The 12,191-nt window shown below is 44.7% G+C and overlaps 2 protein-coding genes across 6 annotated transcripts in view; one reads left to right on the top strand and one right to left on the bottom strand.

Moving 5' to 3' along the window:
* Positions 1-423, bottom strand: part of RSPH14 (radial spoke head 14 homolog) — a 218,354-nt gene extending 217,931 nt beyond the window's left edge. For 2 of the 4 annotated variants that reach the window (XM_088477878.1, XM_088477880.1), the window contains exon 1: positions 10-84. Coding sequence is in view for 1 of the 4 variants with exons in the window: in XM_088477882.1 (XP_088334008.1) it covers positions 10-97 (88 nt within the window). In the remaining 3 variants the exon portion in view is untranslated. Of the gene's footprint in view, positions 1-9; positions 98-382 lie in introns of those variants that run through there. The other 2 variants (XM_088477881.1, XM_088477882.1) reach the window with 2 other exon arrangements.
* RAB36 (RAB36, member RAS oncogene family) overlaps positions 217-12,191 on the top strand; it is an 80,465-nt gene continuing 68,490 nt past the window's right edge. For both annotated transcript variants that reach the window (XM_088477884.1, XM_088477883.1), the window contains exons 1-4: positions 217-671; positions 5,169-5,260; positions 6,668-6,733; positions 8,987-9,088. In XM_088477884.1, coding sequence (XP_088334010.1) covers positions 612-671; positions 5,169-5,260; positions 6,668-6,733; positions 8,987-9,088 — 320 coding nt within the window. In that variant the 5' untranslated portion in view covers positions 217-611. The remainder of the gene's footprint in view (positions 672-5,168; positions 5,261-6,667; positions 6,734-8,986; positions 9,089-12,191) is intronic.

Here is a 12,191-nt window from a genome sequence, read left to right as displayed (position 1 = left end):
AAGACTCACCGGTCAGCAGCCTACGCACTACTCGGTCGCTGCACCGACTTGTACCCGGCCAATTGTCAGCGTACCCCAGTTGCCAGGCAACCGTCATCTCCTCTGCGTCGTCAGCGTGACCTGGAATTCCACACTACGCTGATGTTTTGTCATCTTAACTCTACGCAATTTACGCAAATACGTCACAAGCATGAATCAAATGAGTGACAACCAGCATGGCAGGCAACCTGAGACTTGTCGTACCACATCAGCTGAAGCCCAAGCCTCAAATTACATTTATATCTGATTCTTGTGTACATAGTGTACAGGGATATATCAATTAACCGTGATGTATTTGTATGTGATGTGCTGGACAAAACATGCATGTCCAACTAGAGCTAACCTAGCAAAGCACTGATGCGTAGAGCAGAGAGGTCCTTCTAGTTGTGCCGCACAGGAGCTTAATCTGTGGCTCCGCCTTCACACGATTGAGGGAAGCGAGACCACGCCCACCGCTTCGTTGCCGTTGCCCCGGTAACCGTGGAGCGGCCTCTTTATACTGATCGACGAGCAGAACAACCCGAATCCCCACCAGCAGCACAGCCCAGAGCCCGCATCAGACCCGCTGCACCATGCTAAGCCCGCAGCTACCTCCTGTGCCCAGGGACAGGCTCATCTCCCAGATGCCCAAGGCAAGTGCTCCCTCAGCAACAAGTCTGCCACCTACATAAGTGCAATTTGTCTCCTTTGTATTGTCTCCTAATTTTAGTTGAACAATTGTTCCAGAAATTGTTTGTTCATGAATATGTCCCTGATTTTTAATATTGATAAATGTGTCCATTGATACTTTCAATTTTGGTCGGCCTAAGAGTGTAGGTTTCACGATCTGTTATTTATTCTCTATCTTGTATCAGTTAAAGGTTATTTTATATGAATAGTTAACATTTAATGTAATTTTTTTTTTTATCATATCAAAATTTAATTTGTCATTGGCCATATGCTGTGTCTTAAAGTGCCTACACACTTGGCGATGTGCTCACGATCCAACATTGTGTCCGATTTCCCCTTGAACTCTCCCCATCAGCTCCCCGGCAGTCGTGGGCACGATTTGGTGTTAAAAACTGTGCAATGTGACAAACGGTCTATCATGCCTCCTAACTATTCCAGTGCATCGTGACTGAGATTGTCAGATCTGCCCTACAGCACGGCAGATCTGAAGATGCGATGTACGACCTGCGGGGACGCGCATCGGCATCGTGATTGTGAGTGGACACTCACAATTTGGGCATATTTTACACGATTTGTCGTCACGATGCGTCGGAATCGGGCAAATCGTGTAAAATATCACTAAGTGTGTAGGCACTTTTAAGCTGGCCACAGACATAGCGATCTGCACACGATGAGCCCATGTGTACGATTTCCCTTCAAACTCTCCCCAGCAGCTCTGCACACGATCTGCACACAGGTCCTGATTCAGAGCCGGATGCTCGCTCTGAATCAGGGCCGTCCTTCTTCATTTTTAGAGTGGCCTCCTGGCCGCTCGTATAGCTGTGGGTGACCACCACAGCTATAGCGAGCGGCCAGGAAGATGGTCGCGATGGTCAAGACCATCGCGACCATCGGGCTTGCGACGAGACCCTTGTGGTAGGGTCTCGTTGCCACAAGCCCTGGAGTGCTTTCGGCTCTATCAGAGCCGAAGGCACTCCCACTGACATCACTTGTGATGTCAGTGGGGCCGGCCCCAGACGGTAGGGGTTCCCATGGGAACGCCTCCGTCTGGGCAGGCACACCCCCAGCACGCCCACCAAAGGGGGCGTGCTGTCACTCAACATCGACAGCACGCCCCCTTTGGTGCGAGACTCGGAGCGACGGTTTGCCCGTCGCTATCCGGGTCTCGCGCATGCGCACGACGGAGCCGCCTCCGTCGTGCGCATGCGCACTGGACCAACGTCGACTCGCTTGCGAGCGCCCAGCGCTCGCGAGTGGGTCTGAATTAGGCCCACAATTTACTGTCCAATCTTCATGCTATCTCTCCTGCATCCAGACTTTCACAGTGCATCGTCCCTAGATTGTCAGATCTGCCCTACTGCACAGCAGATCTGACGATGCGATGTGCGACCAGCGGGGACGCGCATCGCATCGTGATCGTGAGTGGGGACTCACGATTTATTCAGGATTTGTCCATATTTTACACGATCTGTCGTTCCAATGTGTTGGAATCGGCCAGATCGGGTAAAATATCGCTATGTGTGTGGCCAGCTTAAAGGTGCCCACACACATAGCGATCTGCACACGATCCCACGATGTGTGCGATTTCCCTTGAACTCGCCCCCGGCAGTCCTACACACGATTTGGAGTAAAAAGCATCCAATCTGACTTAAGATCTATCTTGCATCTTAACTTTTTTTTTTTTCAGTGCATTGTGTCCCAGATCGTCAGATCTGCCCTACTGCACGGCAGATCTGACGATGCGATGTGCGACCAGCGGGGACGCGCATCGCTTCGTGATTGTGAGTGGGGACTCACGATTTACTCTCAATTTGGCCATAGTTTACACGATCTGTCATTCCAATGTGTCGGAATCGGCCAGATCGGGTAAAATATCGCTATGTGTGTGGCCAGCTTTAGGTCTGCTAATAAAATAAATTATATTTATGAATTTCTATATATATGTTTAAAAATATTGACTGAATTTCTCATATTTCCTGCAACATATTCACACAATTGGCTTTTCTTAAAAAATTTGTAAACAAACACACAAGCGCACGCACATGCACATACATACATACATACATACACTACACACACTAGCATTGTAACCTTTTTTAATCTCCATCTATAAAAGTCAGGGTGTGCTAGTTTGTAAGTAGATTCTGGAGACTGAGGGGTCTATTTAGCAAGCCAATTTTCACATATATCGTGTGGAAACAAACGTAAAAAAGCTATTTAGGAAATGTAAAGCTATGTAGGAAAGGGTTAACAAAAATGCAAGTATCTTCTCCCTTATGGGGCTTATTTATCACAATCCGCATTTCAGATGCAGTTGTGATGCGATAACTTCAACTACTTTCGTAATGCGATATATTTGCAAGTATCACATGAATGTATTACAATTCGCATCGCGGGCTTGCAAGAAAGCTCTGTCCCTGTGAATCCCCTCCCCACACTTCTCAGTTGTTTTTTTCGCAAAAAAACCTCTGAGAATGTGTCTGCGCTACTCCTTCGCATTATATAAAATAATGACATAAAACTTACCTGCAGCCAGGGATCGGTGAGCTCCTTCTGTGACCCCCAGTCACCTGATCTATGCAGTCAGCTTATTTGCGGGCTGAGACTTTCTCTGCACCTCAGCTGACCACACAGATCAGCTGACCAGTTCACAGAAGGAGCTCACTGATCACCGATCACTGGTTGCAGGTATGTTTTATTTTATTTATATTCTACTACAGCCAGCAGTGGGTCCTGCCCTCTTACCTGAGGGGGGCTGCGCTGCTTCTGGTCCCGACGCCTGCACAATGAATGTCAGGCACTGGGACTCGCGCATGAGCGGCGGTAGCGCCACGCAAGCTCATAGCACCATACCAGCTTCTTGGGGCTGCATTGGTTGCAGCTCCGAGAAGCCGTGTAGGGCTGCCCAAAAGGCAGAGCAGCGGCTTCCACTGGAAACCGCTGTTTTCTTATCGCAGCCTGAACTGGCAGTCCCAGGGGGAGGAGACACCTCCCCCTGGGGCTGCCTGTGCGTGACTGGCAGGTGGCGCTTCCAATAAGAAGCCACCTCCAGTCACAGTGTAGCACATTGTCTTTAGTAAATCTGAAAGAGATTGCGCTTCCCATTATGGGAAATGCGATCTGCATTCTAAAAATATGGAAATTTGAGGGCATGCACAGGGGCATGACGTGAGTCACGGGGGGCCTGGCGCCCCTGTCTTTCAGTATCCCGGCCGAGCGGAGCGCCGGGAGGCAGAGATGCTCGGCCAGGGTTTAACACCCAACCGGCCCATCTGGCCATCGTCCCTTCTGGCATTTGCCAGAAGTGCATGATGGGCAGTCCGGCCTTGGCTAGTTCAGTGGGGAAACTCCACGTGGAAGACAGAGGAGCGAGTGGGAGCGGAAGCTGTATGAGAAGACAAGCGCTGACACTATATGTATGCTAGAGTTCCCGCTAGGCTGTTTCAGCAGGGCTTCGCACCCTGCCCGATTTAAAAATACTGTCCTCTCTTGTGGGCCGCAGTCTCCCGAGCCGGAGGGGGTGGAGTTGCATGAAACATTCGCTGCCGGTTGAATTGATTCCGTGCACATGCTCACGGCATCTGTTCACCCTGCAGGGAGAGCTTGAGGGCATCCCAGCATCTCAGTGAGTGCTGGGCTCGACCCCATAGTGATGTAATGGGGACGTGTGGCAAGGACATGTCCCCTTTCTGAGTGACCACGCCCCCTTTTTTCGGGCACACTTTTCCCAGCCAGGCGCCCTGCCCCGTGCCCCCTAGAATTGACACTATGGCCCTCATTCAGAGCCGGACGCTCTGAGCAGAGCGCACGCTCTGAATGAGGGCCGTCCTCCATAATTATGGAGCGTCCTCCTGGACGCTCGTATAGCTGTGGGTCACCACCCACAGCCTATACGAGCGTGCAGGTTGATGGCCGCGATGGTCTTGACGAGTTTCTCAACCGCAAGGCCCGGAGTGATTTTGGCTCTATCAGAGCCAAAATCACTCCCACTGACATCACTAGTGATGTCAGTGGTCGGCTTCTGACGGTAGGCGTTCCCTTGGGAACGCCCCCGTCTGGGAGGCACGCCCACCAAAGGGGGCGTGCTGTCAATCAACATCGACAGAACGCCCCCTTTGATCAGACACAACGAGCGAAGGAAAGTCCTTCGCTCGTCGCGTCTGGCGCATGCGCACGACGGAGCTCCCGCCGTCGTGCGCATGCGCAGTGCACACCATTGACCCACTTGCGAGCGGACAGCCGCTTGCGAGTGGGTCTGAATCAGGCCCTATATACGAACTATATACGAACAGACTGCCTGCAGGGACTTAGCAGGCAACCGCTGTCTCTGTAAGGATTTTTGCTACATAACAGTGAAAGGTAAGTAAAAAATGCTAATAATCGCAATGATATTAGCTGAAAATATTTGAGCCAATATCTCGATTATTTCTAAATAAACCCCTATGTCTTTTACTTTGCAGTGTTACACAGCTGAATCTTGTCTCCAGTACCGGACACAGTTTGATGCCCAGGTAAAGAATGCCTGCCAGCAGCGTCATGCTGGAAACTTTGGGTGAGTGCTTCCAGACTTCTGATATTGGTAAAAATGAGTAAAGGTGCCTACACACTAAGTGATAATTTACACGATTTGCCCGATTTCTACGCATCGGAACGACAAATCGTGTAAGATATGTTCAAATCGTGAGTGTCCACTCACGATTACGATGCCGATGCGCGTACCCGCTGGTCGTACATCGCATCTGCTGCAGGCAAGATCTGCCAATCTCGGACACAATGCACTGGAAAAAGTTAAGGACACACCATAGATTGTTTGTCACATTGGACACTTTTTAACACCAAATCGTGTGCAGGACTGCCGGGGAGCTGCTAGGGTGAGTTCAAGGGAAATCGGACAGGAGATCACATCGTGACCACATCGCATAGTGTGTAGGCACCTTAAGTTACATGGTAAGTTTTACATTTTATAATTTAGTGTCTGTGTGCATAAAACAAATATACATTTTGTCTATCTGCCAGTCGGCGGAATTGATGCAGCTTCCAAATAACACAGATAGTGTACTCTACACTAACATTCAACTTACCTACCACTCAGCAAGTGGTTGAAAACATTGGCTCCACATGCTGAGTAGTAAACTATTAACACAAAATCCAAAACTATAAGTAGTCAGTTTTCCAGATAAACTGGAAAAAAAAATTGAGGGCATCCAAGTACGATGGTAATTGATGGTCATCCTTAATGTACGTCACCCACAGTAACAGACATTGTTTTACACTCATGTATTGCTAAACTTCATATCTTATGATTCTCAGACAAATACTGACTACACTAGCATTGTTCACCTGACATGTGGAAGTGACTTTCAGTATGAGCTTAAGGTAAGCTGGGATTTCCCTGCTAACTCTAGACTAAACCAAGTATCCAGTAAGAAAGTAAGTAAAGTATCCAGCAGAACAATGATAGTCTGTCATTAGTATCTTTGGTATGTTTGTATGCAAACGTGGACTTTGGGCATTAGGTAAACATTAATTACTTTATTATAATGAACAGTTTGGTTACCCCATGGACTAGAGTGTACCTCCCTGTCCTCTACACTGTCACATATTAGCTGAATGGTTTGAACAGTTAATGTGTCAATTTGTACTTTACTGTGATTATTTGATCATATTGCTTTTGAATATGAAACAATATTACCCAAGAGTTAGTCAGAAATGTGATGGCATAAGCTTGATTATCCTGATCAGCTGTTACCAAGCTTTGTATGTCTGTATTTTTGGGCAGATTGTATGATTATAGTCAAGCAGTCTGTTTTTTATGATTGTGCAAGTATAATGTACTTAAGTTATTTAGTGTATGTTCAAATTGTTCAACGCTAACATTTTGCCAGCATTTCTGGATCCCTAGCTAAGTTGTAATAGACTACATTTTTTGTATATTCTTTTTAACTGAGATGTTTCGCAGGTTGAAGATGTCGAAAGTTGTGATGGTTGGGGATCTTTATGTTGGGAAAACCAGTCTGATCAACAGGTACTGTACCTATGCCATGCACACTATAGGAGGCCCACTTGTTATGAATAAGCCAAATCAATGATTAGGGCAAAGGATTGTCTAAATTAAACCTTGACAATCCCATATGATATAGACTCTTTTAACATTACAAATATACACCTGAGTAAAACTTTTTTCAAGAAACTTTAAGTTAAACATTTCTACATTCTGCCATATAAACGTTCCCAGTTAGAATAGGTCATTTTAATGAATCTTTGCTTTTTTTCCTGTTGATTAATTATTTAGTACATGCAAATACCAAAATGTTAATGCAGCAATGTTATTGGTTTGCTGTATATTAAAATTGGGCCATTGCATGCAGTGTCTTCAGATCTTAATTGTTCCCATTATTATTATTTAGATTATGTTTCCATGTGATGATGGACAGGAGTTCCCCTTTCACTTACTTGTGTCAGCACAGAGCAGATTGGGTGCTATGCATTCTGGCTCATTTCAAGCTGGAAAAGCTCTAGCATTCAAAGCTTCTATGCCGAAACCACCATAACTCTGTGCCAGTGTGTGTAATGTTTTCCCACCTCCTACATTTTTTCTATGCAAGTCTCTCCAGCATATGTAGAACGTGATATCTCACTTTCTCGTCTTCTATGACCAGATCAGTTTGAGACTTTGGGTGCTGAGTTGAACTTACGCCTGTTTGTGTTGCCTAAATGTTACAAATATGCACTGGGCATGCTTACAAAGGGAACACACACATATACGCTCTAATACAGACTTGTCCATATCTGGCGCTTGGGCCTTCTTACAACTGGAGAGATGGAAAGGAAGGGGTGCGCAAATACAGTAAGGGTGTTTTCAGGCAAATGCGGGTCATGCAGACTTGAGGAAATAAGCATTCACCAGAGGTTCTCAAACTCAGTCCTCAAGGCACCTTAACAGTCCAGGTTGTAAGGATATCCATGATTGACCACAGGTGACTTAATTAGTACAACTCCACGAAAAATAGGGGAGAGGGGGGGGAAAGAAGGGGGAGAGAGCAAAAAGAAATTGGCGGTACACCATACTGAGGTAAAAAGATGGGGATCTCGGATACAAGAATAAATGTGGTAATGTAATAATTTCCACAGTATTATCTGAGACTGTAAAGTCAATTGAGGGTGCACCCTAGGAGCAAAAACCTATGGTGAATCACATCTGTACAGCAAAAAAGTACTCCTAAGCTGAGGGGCACATCTCAAATAAAGCATATAAGTGACAATGGAAAAATAATGTGAAAAACACACAGATTAAAACTGCTCCAAGACCAAAAATGCACAAGTGTTCAGATACTTGAGTATAATCACATTAGTATGAGGCGTCCATCAATTAATCAGTAATATAGCATCTATATTTAGTACCAGGCATTTATTAATAAAGATAGAATGTTTGAAGGGAAAACTTAGTATCCTTGTATTTACATGCAGTTGGGATCTGCTTTCTCCAGTCGTGCAAGCTTGTGAATGGGGATGAGAGTCCCCGTGCATCGGCACAGTGATGCAAATGAAAGACTGCTTCTGCTGCCGATACTGGCTTAAGGCTTACCCTGATGCTAATGCAGCGCAGAGTGTCAGCTCATAGCCGCGATCAGTGAGATAGCAGTGAAATCAAAGATAAGATAACTGTTGGATGACAGTAAGAAGTTTCTTGGTGGATAATGATCTGGTGGTGCAAGGGTCCCCTGTGCGCACAGAGGTACCCGGTACTGATTACAGATTTGGTGTATCTTTAATATACACTGTCATTTGCAGATAGTATATATCCTGTTTTTTTTTGTGATGGTATATGTAACAATTCTTTTATTTTATGAATATACAAATTAAAAGTTACATTTTAGATTGATTTATTTTAGGTGTGTCCCTCAGCTTAGGAGTACTTTTTTGCTGTACAAATGTGACTTAATTAGTACCTCAGTCAAAATGATTGAACTACCTGTGCTCAACATGGACAGCTCTAAAACCTGAGCTATTGGGGTGCCTTGAGTACTGCGTTTGGGAACCTCTGACGTACTGAACACATCTGTTAGGAGATGTATCTTATACACCTGCTACAGAGCCGTTGCGAATACACTCTGATGCTGCTGCTGATGATGATGAAACTTATTTATGCAAGTTATACAGCACACCCCAAATCGGGACTGATTGGATGGAATTCAGACCTGGGGTATTTAAATCTAAAAGTAAGGACATTGGGAAGAATACTTTAACAGCAGCTTTTCTTTTCCTTTATTTGCGACAGATTTTGCAAGAATGTATTTGATCGTGATTATAAAGCAACAATCGGGGTTGATTTTGAGATTGAACGATTTGAAGTTCTGGGCATACCTTTTAACCTACAGATGTAAGTGAATTGCAACACAGATATTACAATCTATTTCTCTCACAGGGGCAGAACTATGGGAGACAATGGAGGCGCCTGCCGCCAGGCTCCAGCTCTGAAGGGGCACCTCCATTGTCCACAACATATTCACCCCACTTAGGGCTGTAACTATGTACCTGGAGTATACCGTCACGGCCACCCAATACATGGCACCTCTTCCCGGCACCTGAGAAGCCACCATACACTAGTGGAGAGCTCCATGTCAGACCATCAGCTGCTGCCTTTGTCTATCTGTAGCCTGTCTGCATGCGAATTGCTAGATTACAGTGTCAGCGGCTATACGGGGGGGGGGGGCACCAAAATATAACTTGCCTCCGGGTGTCTGGGATGAACTTACGCCACTGTTCTCACATGCATCATTTAGGAAAATATTGGTAGCATACAGATATGTTACCTATTCTGTGACAAGAAAATATTATAGAATAGATATAGGTGGAAAGCGCTGCACAGATACACAAGGAATCAAAAGAAGTTTAATAAATCACTATTTAATAAACAGTAATACACAATAATATACCTCCAGTCTACTAATACTAAAAGGTAAATGTCTGGAATAACATGGTACACTGCTAGCATAAATACACACAATGTAACAATACCAATGGATACAATAAAAGATATCAAATATGTCATGGATAAAAATGACTGAATAGTCCCTCCTACATAAAATAAAGTCACTAGTAGGACTTGAGTACTTGAGTTTGTCTGTGGAAGGAAGATATTTTTATGCGCTTAGGAGCCACACTCTAAATAAAGCAGTGGTGGCTTTGCTAGATGAATGAAGTAGGACAAATGATGGCTGTTGTTAGCTGACGAAATGTCCACATATATTGCACATACCCACAGCGTTTCCGCAGGTAGACAGATCTGTCCCTGCCGTAATGGATATATCCTCCGGCAGCACAGTGGGATCGCTGTTCCTACCAGCTGTATAATAACCCCGCGGTCAGTGCCAGGACCCGTCCCCTCCTGTGGATATGTCCGTGCCGCACCAGTGTGAGCTGCGTCCTCACAGCCAAAGTCTGCTGTGTTGTAGAGAGGAAGTCCTACACCGCACAGGGCGAGTAGATCACATCAGGAGTGTCAGCTAACCAACAATGTATTCCCTGTTATTTTAGTTTCTATTATCCATCATTTTTTGAATAATAAAATATAGTATGTGCTTGCTGATGGAACTATTGATGCTAATGGTGGATTAGGAATTAGCTGCACCTGGTATGCTATTTTAAGCCTGGGAATTAATCAACTACCGACAGGTGTTTGAGCCCAACTACAGGCTATTTAAACCCCATTGTGACATGGACAAGTTATCCTGCTTTTTTGATAAAGCCGCTGCTAGCGGTGAAACGCGTTAAAGGGAACACGTCCGTTCAGTTTGTGCACTCCCACATTTCTGGAGCTGTTGCTGGCTGTCCCGTGGAGCCGCCCACTCCGGCGCCGCTACTCCGCATTGTTGGTTAGCAGACACTCCTGATGTGATCCAGCTAGTAGTGTACCATGTTATTCCAGACATTAACCTTTTAGTATTAGTAGACTGGAGGTATATTATTGTGTATTACTGTTCATTAAATAGTGATTTATTAAACTTCTTTTGATTCCTTGTGTGTCTGTGCAGCGCTTTCCACCTATATCTATTCTATTTTTTTTTGTTAGGAAGATTGGCAATTATTCCCAGGTGGCAAGCGGCAGCATATATCACCTATATATTTTCACCTGATAAGTGACTGTTTGGCGCCTGATATATTGTATTCATTTAAGAAAATATTATACTCCACAAATCACTTGATTCCTGAGCCACAGTGCTTTTCTGTAGTGATAAAAGTCCAAATACATTGATCGTTGGCAATCTGCTCAAATCACAATAAATAAGCTGGGTACAGTTGCACCATAACAAAAAAAGGAAAAGAATATGTGCTTATGGCTCCTTTCAGCATATACAAAAGGAGCCATAAACACATATTCTTTTCCTTTTTTAAGGTACGCTTGATTAGGGTCTTTTTTTTTTACTGTTCATCTCATTCTTTACGATTCCGCCCCCATCAGCCAATCAGATCATCGTAATGTTCAAACAGAGTGAGTTTATATGGGAGGTGTATAAGTGAGAACAGAGCTGCATTCAATGTAAGCAGTGTTATATAGGCATTAGGAAGCCACAGAGTGTTGAGGCCCTACACACTAGACAATATTTTTTTTTTAAATTGAGTTTATTTATAAAACTTTTTTCACATCAAAAACTCAATACAAGAAACACAATCCCCCCACCCCTATTAAACCCCCCCAATAATAAATAAGAATAAAAAAAAAAAGAACACAATAAACAGCCATTTACATATAGTCTCATTCTGCACAGAAGAAATCTCAGCTATTCAATGTAGCAGAAAAGTCATAAACAAAAAACTCAGAATATCAAGACATTATTGTGCCGTCTCGCTGGTCGCTAACCCATCAGCATCCAAAATCCCCCCACCTCCAGTAACATAATGGGAAGATGAGATCCATGGGCCCCAAATACGCTCATATTTGAGAATACAGTTACGCTTAGTATATAAAAAACGTTCATGCCCCACCACTTCATTCATCAACCCACACCATTCAGCAAAAGTAGGGCCCCTAGATGCCATCCACGTACGGGCAATACAAACCTTTGCCAGAGTAATTGCATTAATCACATACTGGACCGTCAAACGATTAGCCCTGTCCACAAGACCCAATCCAAAAATACACATTTTAGGGGACAAAATGGGGATACCACGTTCCGTGTTGGTGACACAGTTAGTGACTTGGGACCAAAACACCTGGACAGCAGAGTACTCCCAGAGGAGATGCCAAAATGAGGACTGGGGAGTAGAGCATTTAGGACACTTATCTGAAGCTCCAGATCCAAATCTATTCAATAGTAGGGGGGCAAGATACACCCTGTGTAATAAAAAAAATTGTATCTGTTGAAATCGCACTGCAGAGGTGGCAGTCACATGACTATTCAACATCATCATCTAATGGACCCAAATCATCCACCCATTTAAGTCTAAGTGGTGCTAGGGTGTCATCAGAATTAACGGTTAGG

This window comes from Taudactylus pleione, unplaced genomic scaffold (assembly GCF_031769625.1).
Source record: "Taudactylus pleione unplaced genomic scaffold, aTauple2 ptg000205l, whole genome shotgun sequence".
Taxonomy (NCBI): Eukaryota; Metazoa; Chordata; class Amphibia; order Anura; family Myobatrachidae; genus Taudactylus; species Taudactylus pleione.
The sequence above is the reverse complement of the archived record's forward strand: the minus strand, read 5'-3'. Positions and strand labels throughout refer to the sequence as shown.